The 18554-nt window shown below is 43.2% G+C and overlaps 4 protein-coding genes and 1 long non-coding RNA gene across 6 annotated transcripts in view; 1 reads left to right on the forward strand and 4 right to left on the reverse strand.

Annotated features, from left to right (window-relative positions):
- Window positions 1-1659: 1659 nt before the first annotated feature.
- On the reverse strand, window positions 1660-5338 carry LOC142895515 (cytochrome P450 2G1-like). Its single transcript, XM_076036633.1, has 9 exons — window positions 5056-5338; window positions 4410-4572; window positions 4173-4322; window positions 3300-3460; window positions 2918-3094; window positions 2664-2805; window positions 2339-2526; window positions 2109-2250; window positions 1660-1946 (listed from the first exon to the last, which is right to left on the reverse strand). Exons 1-9 carry the CDS (start codon window positions 5227-5229, stop codon window positions 1762-1764), a joined length of 1482 nt encoding a protein of 493 aa, XP_075892748.1. The 5' UTR covers window positions 5230-5338; the 3' UTR covers window positions 1660-1761.
- Window positions 5339-6000: 662 nt separating this feature from the next.
- Window positions 6001-8618, reverse strand: LOC142895517 (cytochrome P450 2G1-like). Its single transcript, XM_076036636.1, has 9 exons — window positions 8376-8618; window positions 8102-8264; window positions 7864-8013; window positions 7564-7724; window positions 7244-7420; window positions 6855-6996; window positions 6571-6758; window positions 6340-6481; window positions 6001-6210 (listed from the first exon to the last, which is right to left on the reverse strand). The coding sequence occupies exons 1-9, from the start codon at window positions 8535-8537 to the stop codon at window positions 6029-6031; spliced, it is 1467 nt and encodes a 488-aa protein (XP_075892751.1). The 5' UTR covers window positions 8538-8618; the 3' UTR covers window positions 6001-6028.
- A 633-nt stretch (window positions 8619-9251) lies between these two features.
- On the reverse strand, window positions 9252-12790 carry LOC142895520 (uncharacterized). Its single transcript, XM_076036641.1, has 5 exons — window positions 12729-12790; window positions 10705-10963; window positions 10450-10483; window positions 10179-10365; window positions 9252-10100 (listed from the first exon to the last, which is right to left on the reverse strand). The coding sequence occupies exons 1-5, from the start codon at window positions 12769-12771 to the stop codon at window positions 9754-9756; spliced, it is 870 nt and encodes a 289-aa protein (XP_075892756.1). The 5' UTR covers window positions 12772-12790; the 3' UTR covers window positions 9252-9753.
- A 115-nt stretch (window positions 12791-12905) lies between these two features.
- Window positions 12906-14153, reverse strand: LOC142895371 (uncharacterized). Its single transcript, XR_012928209.1, has 3 exons — window positions 13977-14153; window positions 13724-13890; window positions 12906-13299 (listed from the first exon to the last, which is right to left on the reverse strand). It is a non-coding gene; the product is annotated as an uncharacterized LOC142895371 (long non-coding RNA).
- Window positions 14154-16065: 1912 nt separating this feature from the next.
- The window catches only part of axl (AXL receptor tyrosine kinase), a 29040-nt gene continuing 26551 nt past the window's right edge, over window positions 16066-18554 (forward strand). For both annotated transcript variants that reach the window (XM_076036631.1, XM_076036632.1), the window contains exon 1: window positions 16066-16616. In XM_076036631.1, coding sequence (XP_075892746.1) covers window positions 16478-16616 — 139 coding nt within the window. In that variant the 5' untranslated portion in view covers window positions 16066-16477. The remainder of the gene's footprint in view (window positions 16617-18554) is intronic.

Consider the following 18554-nt stretch of genomic DNA (forward strand, 5'->3'; position numbering starts at 1 on the left):
CACTTTAAATCACATCGGTGGGTGGCATCAGTTTGACCCGCCCATTATAACGACAATAATTGGTCATGATATTATTAGTTCACTCTATGTACACAAAGGGTTGACGTTAAAGACAATTACCTGTCTATTTAGAGGCCTACAGCAAACAAGGTACAGTCAACCAGTAATAAAGGGCGGGATAGCTGTTACTGTTAGTTAGCACACAAAAAGCTACTTGGCTGCATTTGTAGGGTTTTGTAAGTGCTGCATTTGCGAGCCTCTAAATTTGATGTCTGATCACAATACCTACCATAAGTGAGGTTACAATCAGAAAAAAAACAAAACTGGAAATGAATGCATGATATTATCAGCAATTTATTTATGAGTAATTGTATGTATGTATGTATGTATGTATGTATGTATGTATGTATGTGTGTGTGATATAATTGACAATATGGTTATTGTGGCAGCATCACACTGTAGCATCACTGTAGCTAGAGGTGGGGGGGGATCGATATTGCAAATATTGTTGTGCTTTCTGTCGCAATATATAATCGATACACTGACGGCAAATATCGATATTTTATTGCAACACACATTATGGATTTACCTCGTTGTCACCGTCAACTATTAATCTCTCCTGTCCTGTTTGTGGGGGCGCTAGTCCCGTAAATGAGAGTCAAGTAGGCGTAAACAGCGGCCGGTGAATAAGACGAGTTAACAACGGAAGAAAACATGCAAGAAAATACGAACAACGAAAAACAAATCAATGACCCACCCGCAAGTTACCACTCTAAAGTGTGGGCCCACTTTGGCTTTTACGAGACGGATGACGGGAGAAAACTGGATAAAGAATATGCAATCTGCAAGAACTGTTTTGCGACGGTATAATACAACAGCAACACTACGAATCTGCAGAGCCACCTCGTTCGCTATCACGGTAGGGTTGCCACCCGTCCCGTTTCCCCCAGAATTGTTCTCTTTTTTTCACCACCTGTCCCGGGAAAAATAAAATCTCTCCTGGGGCACAATTTGTCCCGTTTTTTTTTTTTTTTTTTTTTTTTTTTAGGGAAAATGACAAAACCTCATTTGATTTCCGTCTGTGGTCTAGATAGGGTTGCCAACCCTCCCGTAAAATACGCGATTGTCCAATATTTGGCAACTAACCTGTCCCGTAATGAACTGATACGGGACGCACTTCACTTTGTCCCATATATTTCGGGGACGCTGTTATTTATTTATTTTGTCTGCATAATTTTTGATTGATTTTCAGAATCGGGGCAGTGAAACGATTTTCCCTCTTTCATCTTCCCGTCTGTTTGTATATTCCAAGTCCCCAAGTTTAGGTAAAACAAGTTGCTGCTGACTTTACATTATCAGAAAGCACTGACCTTGTTTACATGAAAGTTATTAATGTTCATGCACTTTAATATGTTTGCTTGTGCAGTGCACGTTTGTTTGTACATTATACGAAGTTTTGGAATAAATGCAAGATCACAGGCATTTTCCTTTTTATGGGTATTTTTTTCTTTTTCAGTCACACATTGTCAGCAAAATGTCTTGCAATATATTGAATATCGAAGATATCGTGTATCGTGATATTATCATTATTGTGGGCCAAATATCGTCACAGTATCGAATCGTGGCCCTATCAGCCCACCCCTAACTGTAGCCAACACGTCATTGATACTGTTTTTAATGTTTTGAAAATAAATACATATAATACAATTCATGCAGATACATTTAACAGTGTGACAGTCACTTTTGTTTTTTAAACTGCTATTATCCCCGAGGTGTAGCAATGATCTTGTACATTCGAGGCACATTGGCAAAGCTGCTGAACTCAGGACTGAGATCCACACTGTCAGGTCCTCCTGGGCAAGTGAAAGTGAACTGCTGCAGAAGCGACACCATGAAGAGGAAAATTTCCATGCGAGCGAGGGACTCTCCAACACAAGCTCTTTTTCCTGAAAGTGGACACAAAAAACTATAAACTAATGGTGCTACAGTACCAGGACAAATATGGTTTTTAGCAATGTACATATCCAACCTGAATCCTAGAGAATTAAGCAAATACCATCCTTTGCTGCTTTTGTTTGCGTAATATGGGACCGTTCGAGTGAATTTACCTGCAGAGAACGGCAGGAAGGCAGGGTTCTTCTTAAAGCTCCCATTTTGGTCTAAGAAGTGTTGTGGGTTGAAGGAGTGAGGGCTCTCCCACTGCTCCTCTTCTTTCAGCACAGAGTGCAACAGAGGAATAATCACTGTATCCTGTCGGGACAGAGTATTTCACCTTTGAAACATTCCATCACCTTGATACATTCTACGTCAATATCACTGTGAGCTGACACCACAGTACCTTGGGAATGGTGTAGCCCCTGAAGGAGATGTCCTGGAGTGCGCAGTGAGGAACGCTCATGGGAACAATGTCGAGCAGACGCTGGATTTCATGAAGGACTGCATCTGTGAAGGGGAGAGACTTCCTGTCCTCCACATTCGGACAACGAGCCTGTCCAATCACAGTGTCGATCTCCTGCTGCATTTTCTCTTCAGGAAAAAGAAAAATATCTTATTTTCATTTTCATATCATTGCACATTGGGATATATTACCAAGAGTTCATTCAAATAATTGATTTTCCATTAAAATTTTAAAGTTGATGGAATGGAAAGATTTCTTTTCTTACCTTGTATCTCTGGATACCTGAGCAACACATTTAGTCCAAATCTGATGGTTGAGCTGGTGGTTTCAGTTCCTGCCAGGAACAGATTCAATACCGTGGACACCAGATTGTCGTAATGGAACTCGGTGGTGTGTATATCTTTTTCCTTGAACAAAAATAAAACAGGAAGTATTTGTCTTGTTGGCCAAAAGAAGTAGCCTAATTTAAAAAAACAAAAAAAACAAACTCAAATGTTAAAATGAACATGCTGAAAATACCTGATTGAGTCTCATTAGGAAGCAGTCAATGAAATCTCTGGGTGAGCTCTGGTCCAGCGTGTCTTGGTGTTCCTGAATCTTTTTCATTGTGAACTCTCTCAGCTTTTCAATATTAGCAAACGTCTTGTGATGTCGGCCTGGCAGCCATTCCATTAACCGAGGGGAAACATTATACAACTGGGACAAGGAGGAAAACAAACATGTAAATACTGTGTCCGACAAATAGGTCCTAATTTTCACAAGCTGAAAATGACAAACTGAAAAAACAACATCTTCCAAAAACAAAGAATAGCCCCCAAACAAATGGTGTTTCATTATTCAAAAATTAACTTGATCCTGGTTGTCTTTACTCCATTCACCTCACCCCACATCATCTACTTACCTGCCCAAAGGGACTGCTGGCAAATTTTAGGGTTTCTGAGATGATTTTCAGAAGGCTGAGGAAGTGTTCATCGTTGTAACTGAAGCGCTGACCAAAGACCAAACAGCAGATGACATTGGAAACAGTGCAGCTCAAGAAAAAGGTGGGTTCAAAAGGTGTTGCTGGAAGAAACAAAGAAACACATTCACTGTCACAGCTGCGCCCGGACCTGGGACCTTTCTGTGTGGAGTTTGCATGTTCTCCCTGTGTCTGCGTGGGTTCTCTCCGGGTTCTCCGGCTTCCTCCCACAGTCCAAAAACATGCACGTGAGGTCAATTGAACACTCTAAATTGTCCATAGGTGTGCATGTGAGTGTGAATGGTTGTTTGTGTCTATGTGGCCCTGCGATGAACTGGCGACTTGTCCAGGGTGTCACCCTGCCTTCGCCCTATGACAGCTGGGATAGGCTCCAGCAGACCCCCGTGACCCTGAATAGGAATAAGCGGGTATAGAAGATGAATGAATGAATGAATGTCACAGCTGCAGTAGAAAACAAAAGTTTTCTTTTGAACAGATCTCAAATTAGACAGAGAAACTGTCAGAAAACTTAATACTTTGAAAACATGTTTGTTGAAAAGCAAACACACTCAAATAGCATGAGAAAAATAATAATAATACCAAGCTCTCTGAAGTCATTCATGGACCTTACTGTGGCTAACCACCAGGTGGCACTGAACATGTTTGACTTTTGACTTACTTCAAGGGAAACTCTTGCATAACACAAGCGATTGTTTGGTCCCTGTAGTATGAGTTGTAAAGTAATCCATGAAGCCCTATATTCAATAAAGAAATGGCTGCAAAAAAGACTGTAAAGACATCATAACACAGACAAACCTTTGGTGTTTTTAATGCGGGCCACCAGGTGCTGACTCTCCTCCTGAATCCACTCCTCCATCCCTTTCCGTCCCATCCCAAAGTCTCTCAAAGTAGTTAACGTGAAGCGCCGCAACTGGCGCCAACGGTCTCCATTGCTGATGAGCAGACCTTTAAAGGTGCAGTTATGGAGTGAGTGGCCACAATGGACTCTCAGTTACACATGAAAGACTGATTGACATAAAACTTCTGCTTTACCAAAGCCTCGGGTAAATTTGAGTAAGAAAGGAATTGGTCCTCTGCCAGCAAAGTCATCTGCTTGGTCCACCAGCGCCTCTTTCACTGCATCGTAGCCCACCAGAACCACAGCTTGCACAGGGCCCAGGTGCACAGTCATCACTGGGCCGTAGCTTTTGCTGAGCTGGAGGGGGTGGCGGTTTGGGGTCACATCAAGCAAAATTAGAGGTGTAGACCAAGTATTATATGAGTAGGTAAGTATCAACCAATTTAGTAATTAGGCCTAATGTGCGCAAGCGTTTGCCAACATGAAATGCAGAGTGTGATATTTAAAATATATATACATATATATGCATTCTACATTTCTTTAGATGCCGCTCCTTGAACTTTAGCAATGACTTTCCATTAAAATATGCAAGTTATTAAATAAAAAGTGGATTTTTCCAGCAGAAATTGGCTGGCCTGTTCTCTTAATATTGTCATCCACCATTAAAAACACACAATGGGTCAAAACACAACAAAGCTGAGAAAAAAAAACGTGTATAAATATCGGCAAAGTGATTTCAACACCGTAAGCACACTACAGTATTTTCTGCCTTCAGTGCCAAGAGGAAGTAAAAGAAAGTGGGTCTGAGACACTGCAAACGGAAAGGTCTCCCGCTCTCACCTCCAGAAAAGTTTTAAACGGTGCTCTTTTGTCAAGTTGCGGCAGATTTCCTAAGATAGGCAGGGCAGTGGGTCCGGGAGGCAAGCGGTGCTGTTTGCGGGACTTTTGTAGCAGGAAGAACCAGAGAACAACAACCAGCAGCCCTGCTGATATCAGCGTGACGGAGTTCTCCATGTCCGGCTGAGCCCAAGAGTGTCGAGAGCGGTTTCAAAGGAGACAGAACACCTAACCGACCGAACCCCCCATGGCGACTTTTTTCTTTTTCTTTCACTTTCACGTATCGTTCCTCAGCAGCGCGTGTAACCGCGAACTGCTGCCCCGCCCCTGTGTATTCACAGGCGCGCGCGGCAGTCTTGAGCAACTGCAGTCAAGAGAGGGGCAGAGAGGCGACCCGAGAGGAGACCCTTAACACTCCGCGGCCAGGCAACAAACGAGTCAAACCCCCTCTCTTAAAAAAAATATTGGAAATGAATACATGATATTATCTGTAATTTATTCGTGTGTAACTGTATGAATGTATTTATATGTGTGATACAACTCAAAATATTGTTATTGTGACAGCATCACACCGTAGATCACTGTAAACACATTTATATTGTTTTAAATGTTCTGAAAACAAATACATCCAATATAATTTATGCAGATACATGTAATAGTCACTATTATTATTTTATTATTTTACTGTTTTACTGCAAAAGAAGACAATTAGACAAAGTATGTTTGTAAAAGAAATGATGAGTTGAAAACCAAGAAGATTGAAATGACATCCTGCCAAGGATCAGAGTTGATTAAAAAAACAAGCTATTTTCCAAAGTCTTAATTGCCTTTACATTACAATCCAATTGTACCATAAATATGTACACTCTTCAGGGTTAGTGGGATGGACAGCCTTTAGACTTAGACTTTCTTTATTGTCATCATGAAGAAAAACACGGCAGTGTTGTGCAGTGAAGTGCATAGGATCCCAGATTCTTCACCGTGGTGTGGCAATGATGTGATATCTGCGGGGAATGTTGGCGAAGCCGCTGTACTCTGGAATCAGGTTTATACTGTCCGGGCCCTCAGAGCAGGAAAAGGTGAACTGGCGCAGAAGGGACACCAGGAACATAAAAATCTCCATACGAGCAAGAGACTCACCAACACAGGCTCTCTTCCCTGTAAAGGAACATCATTAAAACAAATCAAAATTAAAATAGGGAAGCGTAAAGAAAAAGGGCACTCAGATTCCCTGAACACTATTGTACCTAAGGGTGGCTAATTTAATCCAATCACTGTGCATTTTACCTGCAGAGAAGGGCATGAAGGCAGAGTTTTTCTTAAAGTTGCCATTATGGTCCAGAAAGTGCTGCGGGTTAAAGGTCGTGGGGGTTGCCCATTGCTTTTTCTCTTTCAGCACAGAGTGCAACAAGGGGATAATGACAGTGTTCTAAATGGAAACAGCAGATTGTATGAGGGAGATCACACATTTAGCATTTTCACTCTGATCAAAATGATAGACACTGAAACCAAGCGCACCTTGGGGATTGTGTAACCCCTTAAAGAGATGTCTTTGAGTGCGTAGTGCGGGAGGCTGAAGGGAACAATATCAAGAAAACGTTGCACCTCATGGAGGACGGCATCTGTGAATGGAAGAGACTTCCTGTCTTCCATTTTGGGGCTGCGATCTTCTCCAATCACGCTGTCAATCTCAGTTTGCATTCTCTCTTAACCAGATAAAGTAAAAAATACATTTGTCATCTTAAAACCAATGAACATTAGAGAGGAGTCATCTTGTGTAAAAATAGTAAACAAACATCCACCCTGTATGTCGGGATTTTTGATGAGTATGCTCAGCGCATATCTAATGGTTGAGCTGCTGGTTTCAGTTCCGGCCAGGAATAAATTCATCACCGTAGCAACCATGTTGTCGTAATTGAATTCTGATGTAGGAATGTCCTTTTCCTGTATAGAAGATGAACCAGTGATAAATCTATGATGCCATTGTGAGAATACATACAAAGTGTATGTATCTATTTCTTTCTCTGCACAGTGCATTGCAGAAGGGGTTAGCAAAGTTGATCTCACATGGTGGTTTTAATGTTTTGTAAAAAAAAAAAAAAAAAATCAAAGCCTTAATAAAGAAAAGATTGTCCCATCTACAAAAATAGATTGATAGGTGATCATGACAATATATAAAAGTGTGAGAAACCTGCTCCATTCGTATGAGAAAGCAGTCAATATAGTCCCTTGGGGAGCTGGGGTCCAGAGTTTCTTTGTGGTCTTGGATTTTCATTTTGATGAACACCTTCAGCTCCTCTACATGCTTGAAAATTTTGTGATGAGGGCCTGGCAAATGCTCCATGATCCAGGGAAAGACGTTGTACATCTGAAAGAAGGAAGAATACTGTCTTGTGCCGCCAAAGTTCCAATGGCATGTATGCAGATTTTATTTATGCAGAGGGACTTCAAAATATCCTTCTTTTATTTGACTGAGAGCTGAGAGATGGTCCTGATTTTGCTTCCACTTACCTGACCCAGAAAACCACTGTTAAACCTTATAACTTCAGATATTGTTTCCAGAAGTTTGCGGAACTGCTTGTCATCATAACTGAAGTGTTGGCTGAACACCATACAGTTGATCACATTGGACACTGCGCAGCTCAACAGAAATGTGGGGTCAAATGGTTTTCCTAGTGGATGGGGAAATACAAATTCTTCTTATCAAGAGAAATGTGACTTGGGTATTATCTATAGGGCAAAAAGATTGCCAACCAGCAGACTATGAGATAGACTCATTTATTGCAACCTTGTTTGATGCAGAAAACCCACCCTTCAATGTTTCTATATGGTCACTCAGGTGTTTGCTCTCTTCCTGGATCCACTCTTCCATCCCCTTGCGTCCCATTCCAAAGTCTCTCAGGGTTGTCAGGGTGAATCGTCGCAGCTGCCGCCAGCGTTCGCCGTTACTTATCCCCAAGCCTGTCGAATAGATATGCACGTGTGGTGACATTCCAGATGAAAATCATGAGAAATCATCAAACCGTCAGCTGAATAGGATCGCTGGTACCGTAGCCATTGGTAACTTTCATTAGGAATGGCAGTGGTCCTCGGCCTGTGAAGTCATCCGCCTGGTCGACCAGAGCCTCCTTCACTGCATCATATCCCACCAGAACAACTGTCCGCTGCCAGCCCAGATATAAAGTCATCACAGGGCCGTAGGTTTTGCTCAGCTGTGTGGGTGGGGGACAAAAACATATGAGTCCGGGAACCATGTGAAAATCTTGTGCAGGTAAAGGTCCTAAATCATGAATCATGAACATGAATGGTCCCACTGAACTCACTTCAGTAAAGCTTTTAAATGGTGCCTCTTTTTCCAGTTGTGGCAGGTTGCCAATAAGAGGCAATGCAAATGGTCCAGGAGGCAACCTCTGTCTTTTCTTCCGTCCAAACCACAGCAACGCCAAGATTATCCCGGCCACGGCCAGTGTCGCTGAGAGATCCATGTTCCTAGTTGTTATACTTTGTCCCTCCTCAGTTGACACTGACAAATCTTACATGTCCACTGTGTGTTTGGTGTTTTGAAACAGATGACACTGAGTTTATATTTAACAGAGTTGGCCAAACTTGTGCGCGGGCAACAGGAGATGTCCTCTTTGCCTCAGTGCACCCTCACCTGTTTATCAACAGATAGGCAGACAGACAGACAGACAGGCAGAGTTTAGAGTGCTTGAAAACCAGGCTACAACTGAGCAACACAAATTTGAGCAGTTTCATAATGACCTGAGAAACATCAGAAAAGTGGATTATATTATTAAATGTCTGAGCAGAAAATGAGGAATTGCAGATGGAGATATTTTCCGCAATTTCAATGGTTATTTTTACATTCATTTTCCCAATTTGGATATAATGACCAGTGCAGTCAGTATTTTGTAAAGGAAAATGGGACTAATTTTCCTGCTGACCATTCTGTCATAAAACTTTAAAGCACACCCACATAAGCAAGTCCAAGACCAGCCAATAAGCTGCAAGACCAAGATATTTTTCTGACCGCACAATTTTCAAATAAGCACACACTGCTTTTTTTCCTTTAAAAAAAAGAAGAAGAAAAATCTGTCACAAGCAAACCATCACCTCCTCTCTGCAAACTTTGTCCCCACTGTCTGCCCAAGCACACACACTCCACACTCTTCCTCTGAGGAGAAAAACACACAGCCATGGTGGAGGCAGAAATTTATTTTACATTCACCTTTGGACTGCATTTGAAAAAGGAAATACCAGATGTAGGTGATTTCATCAAGTATGGCAAAATCAAATCTTGACATTTAGAAGAAATGGACTAGATGTGGATGAGAAAATGATATTTACAGGTGTGATGTTTATTTTAGAAAATGTATATAAAATGAACACGGTTCAGTGAGACAAATACTGAAGAAACACAACTTTTATAGTTGACAATCTCATGTTTGTGGCTGTTTGCACTGGTTGCCCTGAAGCCATCCTGTGGTGTGGATAGGCTAATACAACACAAAAAGTGTTTTGAGGAGTTATGAATGATTTACCTGAGGAGCAAAGGCTTTAAGCCAGGAAGAGCTCATTTATCAATAAATTAGAAGTAGTCTATACAGAAGTACCCATTGTGCGGTAATTGGATAACGGCGTCCCTCAAAAAGGAATACCAACTGAGGGGCCTCTATAAGATTAAAAGGTCGGTTTGGTTGACTAAAACGCAAATCCGCCACAGTCAAACGCGTCAAAGTCAGAGTCTGCCTCAAAGTCGAAGCTGTTCATGTGCGGAGAGTCGACATCCTGGCTGCAGGCGTGGAAGGAACCTGCCGGCGGGTACTCAGAGAAGCCGCTCGTGCCGTGGGACACCTCAGGGGCTCTGCCAGCCAGGGGCGAGGAAGGGCAGGAGTTGAGGTAACCCAGAGCGGAAGAGGCCGCCGCCCCTCCCATCAGCAGACACACGGCCCTCACCGCCCGGGCGTCGCTGCTGTTCCCATGGCGAAGACAGTCTGACACGCGATGAGGGGGCGCCACTGAGGAGCTGCGCCGCCACTTTACACTGCCTGTCGGTGACATGTGGGAGATGATCACAGAATATCGTGACAACAGCGCCCTTTAAAATAATATCTATCATGACATACCTTGGCTGTGGCTTCTCTCCTTGAAAGAACCTCCCCGCTCTGTGACTCGTGACAGAGGTGGGGTGCCTTCGCAGAGCCTCAGTGAGCCTGGGTCCTTGTCACTGGACGAGTCCGGCAGGGGGTCTCGGTCTGTGATGCAGGGAGTGATGCTGCGCTTTCTCTGAAGGGCCAGGGGTGACATGACACCCTGGAAAAGGGGCCAATAAAGCTAGAGTCAAGTTGCAGAGGAAAACCAGCATGTGACTGTCAACAAACAAGTCAAACTGCTCACCTCTCTGACTTTCCTGATTAAATTCAGCCACAGACTGGAGAAGATAAGACAGAGAGAATTAATAATAATATGAGCAATATTTAATAATTGAAACAAAAACTCAGTCAGCAGTAATCTGTTTACTACAGTTCACACACAAAAGTAGGGTAAAGTAACAGTCACCAGTCCTTTGTCCTAGTTGTTATCGGTCTCAGTGAACCAACTGGGACAGAGGATAACTTTTGTTTGTGTCTAAATCCGTGTGTTCACACCCACCTGCACTCCTCTGGGTTATCAGTCAGAAGCAGCAGGAACTTTTTCTGCGGCAAGATGATGGCAAAGCAACAGTCTCGCCTGCCCCCTGGTGGCAACCTGGGCAGGTCGAGGATTTCTCTACCCTCCGCAACAGCCTCGCAGTTGGTCTGCAGTGCCACCACCTGGTCAGGAGGGGAATCCGCATCGCGACACACCAAGAGGCTTCCCTCCATGGTTAGAACAAGGTATCGCTCCTTCCATTGTTTGAACATGAAGCCCCCTGCAGCGCCAAAATAATTAATATGTTAAAAAAGTAGTTTCATCAATTCCCATAAAGGCCATAATTGTATTGTATAAGATGGTTCAGAGATTGTCAAGGCACCTGAACACAGGTTTGATGGTTAATGGTAAATGCTAAATGCTAAGCTAGTACAGAATGTTCATATTCAAGAAGGGCCGCAATTACAGGCTCAACGTGTGTGTGTGTGTGTGTGTGTGTGTGTGTGTGTGTGTGTGTGTGTGTGTGTGTGTGTGTGTTAGGAATCCTACACACTTTATAAGTACAATTCCTGAAATAAACAGCCAGCCAGGACAAACACTAACCATGTTCACAATTTACTGTTCTAAAATTATAATTTCTCATGCACCATATCTTCCAGAAATTTTGATGGGCATTGGTTGCAACAAAAATGTAAAGAGTCCTTTAACGTTGATATGATGTGAACCTTATTTTAACGTACCGGGAGATCTTCAAAATGTCAAATGATTCGGTTAGAAAAACACAACATTAAGCCTGTAATCAGCATAATTTCTACACTAGAAAATCAATCAAAATCAATCATCTTCGTAGCTTTATAAGATGTTTAATGTCAGTGCTCAACTGACATTTGTAAAAACAGACATGTGATAATAATATCTTGTCAAAAGTTAACTAGATGACAGCAACATAAGATAAAAGCTATACAGCACAATGTCTCAAACACTGTTTTCGCTGTGTTCTCTGAGTTTTCAGGACACACACAATGGCGTTTGACTGTTAGTGTCCCAGACACCCGCTGGTTGTGCAATAATGATAATAGATTGGCTGCACATGTCGGGAGGGAGGGATCTGCTCCATTTCTCCACATAGAGGATTAGCGGCCGACAGGTGGATTTCGCAAGAGAGGCAGAGAGAGCAAGAGAGACCGAGAGAGTCACGGCACGCCCAATACTGATGTGTGAGAAAACTGATATGCACATTCAACATTACATTGTATCCTCTGTGAATGTCCTGTGATTAACTCTTGATGCAACACTAAACAATGCCGTTGGCCAATGTGATGCCATTTCCAAAGGACAAGCAGCAGGGAAGATTCAAAGCAGATGTAACATGAGTGGGGATACATGGCGTGTTGGCTGAGGACAGAATCCCGACTTGGCTCGGCAAAGCAACATCTAGTCAAACTGTAAAAACACATCTGCGGAGGATTATGTCACACTGAGAGGAGACCCAGATTGATATCCCTCATTCTGCTGTTGAAATATTACCCTTCATTTTTCTGTCAGGTCAACAGCTTCTTGATTTGTTGCTCTTGGATGAATAAATAAGAAATGATCTCACAGCCAGATTGAATGGATCTAAATATAGACATTTTGCCTAATATTTCCTTAAAAAAGAAAAAAAAAAGGCCTTTTGTCATTCTCAAGGCATTTTCTGAGAGGCCCACGCAGAAAAGCAAAATACATTACAAACTGCATTTATCTGGATTAGTGATGTTATCAAAATGGTGTCGAAGATAGTGCAGATTACTGTTTGTCTATTAGCATTTCTTAGTACTTTGCTTAATAACTGAGTATGCGTGAACAAAATTGGACTATATTGTGAACGGAGACAAACTGCAGTTATCCAGTCCCTGCACCGAGAACTAATCAGGCTAAAGCATTCACAATCTTGACATCTGATGCACTACAGACACAAACACAAAAAAAAAAAAAAATGAACTAAACCATGACTCGCACCATCACAACATGAAGACAGTTCCTAAACAGAGTCAAAGCACACGTACCATATTTTTTGAGATAGCCTCGGTGGGCGCCTGTTGCCGTCATGCCTGTGGTCGTCACAGTGACGAGGGTGAAATGACAGGTTGAGTGTTTGATGCCAAATGTCAGGGTTAGCGAAAGAGAGAGAGAGAGAGAGAAAGAGAGAGAGGATGAGGGGAGAGACAGGGAATAATCCGCTGCTATTTAGGCCTTCCTCCATTAAAACCCTGGTTTGGGAACTAAGCCACATATGCACACATAAACATGAGTGCAAAGCCCAAATATTCATAATAGCAATGGACAAATCCCAGCGGAAGCGTCTTATAATGTGCATCACAGTCATCAGCAGATGTTATGTCCTAATACTGCTCGTTTCACGGCCACACACACACACACACACACACACACACATGCACATGCACACACTCAAACACATAGATAACATGTTGATCTGAGCCTGTAATTGCGGCCCTTCTTGAATATGAAAACTCTGTTCGAGCTTAGCATTTAATATTTACCATTGACCATCAAACCTGTGTTCAGGTGCGCCCCTGTGCTCCTTGACAACCTCTGAACCCACGTCTGGATGGGATGCTGCTCAGGGCAGATTAAAACAGGGGGATTATTCTTCTTGCGCAGCTGGAGGGCTGGTGTAGTATCACAGTGGCTAGCCACAACCAAGATTTTAATCCACTGTCCCGTTCGGGGATATGTGCTCAACTCCTAAAATATTACCTTTTTTTTTTTTTTTTTTTTTTTGGCCAATGTCATGATCAAGAGGGATTAAGCACCACTCACTGGCATGATTGTGCTTGTTTATTTCAGTTACGTTAGTGACATGACAGAGGAAAATAAACTTTTATTTTATTCAAACTTCAGATGATGTGTGACTTGAAAAGTCACAAAGAATACGGTCAAAATTAAACCAAAATACACTAAAGTAATCAGAAAACCTCTTTGTTTTCTAGTTTACTGCAGTTTAAGGTAACACTCATTATGAAGAAGACAGCATAAATACCATAGCCATTTTCTGAGGTCTTCGTGAGTCTGAGGAAACAAGTGGTTTTCCATTTTTCACCAGCAGGAGGCAGAAGAACTTCTGTAAACTTGAGCCACTTGCTGATTAAGTCCCCCTGGGACAAGCGAGCAGGTTTGGAGAAGCGGTGCAACCACAAGAAGACTAGTCTGGTTGAGAAGGATGAAGAAAAAGAGGAAGAGTCAGAAGGAGTAAGCATCCTCAGCTAGTTTCTAATGTAAAGAAGGTTACTCACGGGTCTCCAGTGGTGAAGGTCCTCTGTAATTATTTTCTTTTGCAGCACAAGGTCATTGTGCTGTACTTCAAACTATGTTTATTGGTGCAGAATAACTGCAAGTGTGGCCATCCAGCCTTTGTTAATCCAATTTACTTTCATCTTCAAATCATGGATTATGGTCTGGCTTATCCTCAACAATTCTGTCCCGCTGAGCCGAAGCCCATCCCCCTTCGAACCCAAACATCCACTCCTACCAGCCCCAAAACTTTGTCTTTTTGGGCAGAACGGCCCTCTTTCTTGTACCGGACCCCCTCGGTGACCCTCTTCCCTCCCTCCCTGTGTCTCTCTCCCGCTCTGTGCCTCTATCGGGGAGCAGTGAGAGCACCATTGCTCAAGCTCCTATTGAAAAGAGAACATATACAATGGGGTCTTTCTCAGTCCTACTCTGTCTCCATTAAAGAGCTTGGGAACACAACACTGTCCAGGGAGGCATTCTTAAAGGGCCAGAGGGACTCAGGTCTGAGCAACCTGAGTGCCAGCGGCTCCCACCTTTCTCATGGGAAACAATCGTTGAACGAAAGAAGTTTTTTTTGTTTTTTTTCTAAAAAAAAAAAAAAAATCTGCAGCAAATCGATGGTGGCTGGATTCTGCACCGGCCTTCGTCATGAGCGTCAGCATCACCTCACATCACAGACCACCGCTGCATTATATCAGCTGCCTCTCCTCCCGTCTGATCAGGATCAGCGGCAGACACATTTATTTAGACTACAGCTGATGGCGCGTCACTGTTTTGGTTTAGAGTGTCGGCTACATTCAAGCAGATTAGGAGACATTCCGCTGACATGGTGCTGGTTATGCTGAGCAAGTGTAAACACAAGCAAAAACGTGGGGGCTAACTGCAATAAGATTTTGTGTATTTCCATGTTTTTAAGGGTTTGTACCTTTTGGCAGCACTGCCGTTGTGAAAAGAAAACCTCAATGTAAAATTGCTCAATTAAGCCTGTAATAATGTTGCTGCAAGATAATGCAATTAGAATTGGTTTTATACTGGGGAAAACTACATATTCATAAATTTAAAAAAATCCATACAAATAATAATAAAATAAAATTACATCTATAAATGTACAAATTGTTTTATTTTGTAATGTTTAGTTATTATTTATATTCTATCCCTAACCAGAAATGAGGAAGGTCCATGCTGAACTACCACTTGTAATGTCGCTAATGTGGAAGAACGAACTGAAACTAGAACTACTTCCATGCCTGGTCCCACATAATCTTGTTAGTGTCAAAGTACGCAGAATTACGTAGACTTTCCCGGTATTATGAAAAAATAAAACCGAAGTCAATTCCGGTAAACTTACCACTGTGATGTTACACAGGGTCTCAGTACCTCAGTGACCGACACCTCGCCCAGGCTATCGTGACAACACTGTGTTGGCTCCAACCTCAAAGACCACCTTGCTTTTGTCCACTAGCAATCGTGGAGGTCCACAAAAAGATACGTTTCAACTGGAAGATTTCAGAAAATAGCATTTTTGTGGGAGGTTGTAAACAGATGGCTGAATATTTATTTATTTTTATTTTTTTACCCAGGCAAGCAATTAAGAACAGATCCTCATTTGCAAATGCAGCTTCCTGCAGATCTTTTGACATTTTATCATTTAAAGGTTTCTCTACTGGAGTCCATGGTGAAAAACAATAATCTGAACATGTGCAAGGAATATTTTAATATGGCTGAATGTTACATTTATTCAGTTCATCTGATCCCCATAATGGCCGAGCACAGCCAATGTGTGTTTTGTTGTTGTTGTTCTTGTTGTCGTCGTAGTTGTTGTTGGTGTTGTTCTTGTTGTTTTTAATAACAGAGCATCACTTAATAGGCTGTTTGACGCGGGAATTTCGGTGACTTCCTTCATTATTTACAACTTTGGGGGGGCATCGGCGTGTAATCAGCAAGCGAATGGGGGGTTTGTGCTGAGACAATCAGCATGCCGCGGGGTTTCTCACATCCTCTGAGAAAAGGAGGAGGAGGGAAAGAAGGAGGAGGAGGAGGAGGGAGGAGGAAAGGACTTGAGTTGAGGAATTCGAATCCAGAGCGAAGGAAAAAAAAAAGGGGGGGAGGTAGAAGAAAGTCGAGGGAATGTCTGAGGGAGTGTGAGGTGTACTGGACGGAGGGAGAGACTTTGGACGACTGATTGCAGAAAACATCGCTTTAGAAATCCTCCGTCGGCTGCTAGAAAAAGACTTTGAACAACTTAAGAAGCGACCGGAAACTCTTGTGCGCCTTTTCTTTCTCTCTCGGTTGTGCGCCCCCCCCCCCAACGCTGGACATCACCTTCCAAACAAACCAACCAGCTTTTAAGAGGAATAGCGACTAGCAGAAACTTTCCGGCAAAGGAGGAACCGAAACGACCGAGGTCCGGTTTTCTTTGATTGCGGTTGGAGTTGGCGGTGGTGTTGGAGCATCCGCCGAGGACGGGGCACAAACTTTTACGCGCTGCTGCTGAGATGTGCTGATGGAGCCGGGCTGCGCTGAGAACACCGATCTTCCCAAGAAGCGCCTCGTACTGTCCAGAGGAGCGATGTCTGGATGGTTCCGTCTCACCCTCGTCCTCCTCGCCTGCTGTATGCCGCCAGCCGCCAGCACTCTGACAGGTAAAGGCTGAAGCCGCAGACGCCAATTAGCACAGTCAGCTTTGCTTGTTTTCCCTCCCACCCTATACACCCGTTAAGTTAATTTGCTTTTGGGGTGATGGCAAATTCAACATCTGGCCTAACATGGGGTGAAAATGGGTTTGTGCGCACATAAAATGCCTTTTAAAACCCGTGCAATCAAAGTCCACAGAGTTCAGCCCGCTCAACAAGGCTAATTGCTTTTACAGCCCTTTAAGTATACTGCAGATACTGCGGTGACAGGGAAAAGGTGACGGAGAGGAGCTAGTAAATAAGTAAACAACATGCATGTGCGCGTTCTGTGGCAGATGGAGGGAGAGAGATCAGGTGTAGCACGGACCTCCAGTTGGACGCTTGTGCAAAGCAGGATTCGCACTACTCTTGGCATTCATGGAATTTTAAGATATGTATTCAGGCGGTGAAGGAGCGAGAGCTTAAAATAAATCCTGCTGGGAAGTGAGAGGATCAGGGGTGAGGAACTTGCCTGGGAAGAACCAAAACGTCTCACGATGGCGGAAACCGTCACAGATTTACATTAATTTGTTCCACCAGTGAGATTTAAGTTTAGGGATCCCAAATTAAACCCATTTTAAGATGTTTATTTTTTCATGCAGCACTCCAGTGGAACAGTTTAACCAGATAAATATGTCTGCAAACTTGTCAATCTTTGAAAAGCAGTTTATTTTCAGTCTCCTTAAAATGTGCTGGATTTTGCTTTAGCAGAAACTAATGTTTTCTTGGGACCTTCCTCACGTTAGGAGGGAGGGAAAACAAGGCGTCCTCAGAGGACAAATTAATCAGCTGGCTGGGGGGTGTTGTCACGGACCTGGGAGAGGCGTGACTGTGAAGTGTCAGCACCCTTTGTGACATCACAATGTGCTGATTGCCAAAATTCTGTGTTTTAGTTCAATTTTTCTGAGAAATGATTCACAGGAAGTAAAAGGCAGACTGTTCATTTCTGGCAAGTTGACTTGACACACTAGCAACAGCCTTCATGTCCTTATTTTTTTTACTATGATAATTATTGTTGGATAGCACTGTTTGTTTTGTAGCATGGGGGCTTTAAAAGTTGGGGTCCATCAGTTGCCCTAAGCGGACTAATGGACAAAAACATGTACCAGTCCCCACTGGGGCCTCCACCTGTTAGCTCATGTGTTTTGACCATTACGTTCTCTCGGGGGGCTGCTCCTCTGCCCTCGGCAGATACATGGACGGCGGATTCCAAGACGGCACGTTGATTTATAAACTCAGATCGTTGTTTTTAGGAGCACATTTTCCTCTGTTGTCTCATTTCCTTTTAGGATGCAGGGATGGCTGTGGCCCAGGGGTTGAGGAATGAGGGGCGGTTCAGGGGGGCAAATGTTTTGGTTAGTGAGTCAGAGCCGTATAGTGACTCAGACTGGGGCAGTGAAATGATGGATGGCTCGAAAAGGGGGCAAGAGCCGAGGAGAAAGAGTTCGGAGGGGAGGGCGGCGAAATGTGTAGCCGTGAATCGGAAGAATGGCATGAAAAGAAGGCGAAATGTGAAAAGGCCAGAATCCGTGGAGCTGAATAGTCAAGGCTGCATTACATTAAAAAAAAAAAGAGGGGTAGGAAAGATAAAGGAGGGAGTGGTAGGAGGATGGATACTGGGACTGTGTTGGTATTTTTGGTATGCGCTCGTCTGCTGATGCTCAAAATTCAGGCATTTAGTGCAAAAGAGAGAGAGGAGACACAGAGTGGGAGAGAGCATCATGAAAACAGTGTGGGACCCCGGGAGAATTTCAGGGGACAAAAGGGAGGAGATGGAGTAGTTAGACACAAATGAATCACTGGAGACAGCCCACACACACACACACACACACACACACACACACACACACACACACTCGCACGCACACCGAGTCTTTACCAGGGTCTGCTGTCTCTGCCTCTGTCTGA

Source organism: Nelusetta ayraudi, unplaced genomic scaffold (genome assembly GCF_046127955.1).
Source record: "Nelusetta ayraudi isolate G7.1 ecotype Tasmania unplaced genomic scaffold, CSIRO-AGI_Nayr_v1 ptg000048l, whole genome shotgun sequence".
Taxonomy (NCBI): Eukaryota; Metazoa; Chordata; class Actinopteri; order Tetraodontiformes; family Monacanthidae; genus Nelusetta; species Nelusetta ayraudi.

What these genes read in the sequence shown, in the direction of transcription:
- LOC142895515 (XM_076036633.1), bottom strand. Translation starts at nt 5,229, where the DNA reads ATGGAGAACTCCGTCACGCTGATATCAGCAGGGCTGCTGGTTGTTGTT. An exon ending in GGGGCTACACCATTCCCAAG is followed by an intron (nt 2,251 to 2,338) that starts GTACTGTGGTGT and finishes CTGTCCCGACAG; the next exon opens with GATACAGTGATTATTCCTCT. An exon ending in CTTCCTGCCGTTCTCTGCAG is followed by an intron (nt 1,947 to 2,108) that starts GTAAATTCACTC and finishes GTCCACTTTCAG; the next exon opens with GAAAAAGAGCTTGTGTTGGA.
- LOC142895517 (XM_076036636.1), bottom strand. Translation starts at nt 8,537, where the DNA reads ATGGATCTCTCAGCGACACTGGCCGTGGCCGGGATAATCTTGGCGTTG. An exon ending in ACAGTGGTTTTCTGGGTCAG is followed by an intron (nt 7,421 to 7,563) that starts GTAAGTGGAAGC and finishes TCCTTCTTTCAG; the next exon opens with ATGTACAACGTCTTTCCCTG. An exon ending in TTCTCATACGAATGGAGCAG is followed by an intron (nt 6,997 to 7,243) that starts GTTTCTCACACT and finishes TCTTCTATACAG; the next exon opens with GAAAAGGACATTCCTACATC.
- LOC142895520 (XM_076036641.1), bottom strand. Translation starts at nt 12,771, where the DNA reads ATGACGGCAACAGGCGCCCACCGAGGCTATCTCAAAAAATATG. An exon ending in AGGCTATCTCAAAAAATATG is followed by an intron (nt 10,964 to 12,728) that starts GTACGTGTGCTT and finishes TTGGCGCTGCAG; the next exon opens with GGGGCTTCATGTTCAAACAA. An exon ending in GGAGAGAAGCCACAGCCAAG is followed by an intron (nt 10,101 to 10,178) that starts GTATGTCATGAT and finishes TGTCACCGACAG; the next exon opens with GCAGTGTAAAGTGGCGGCGC.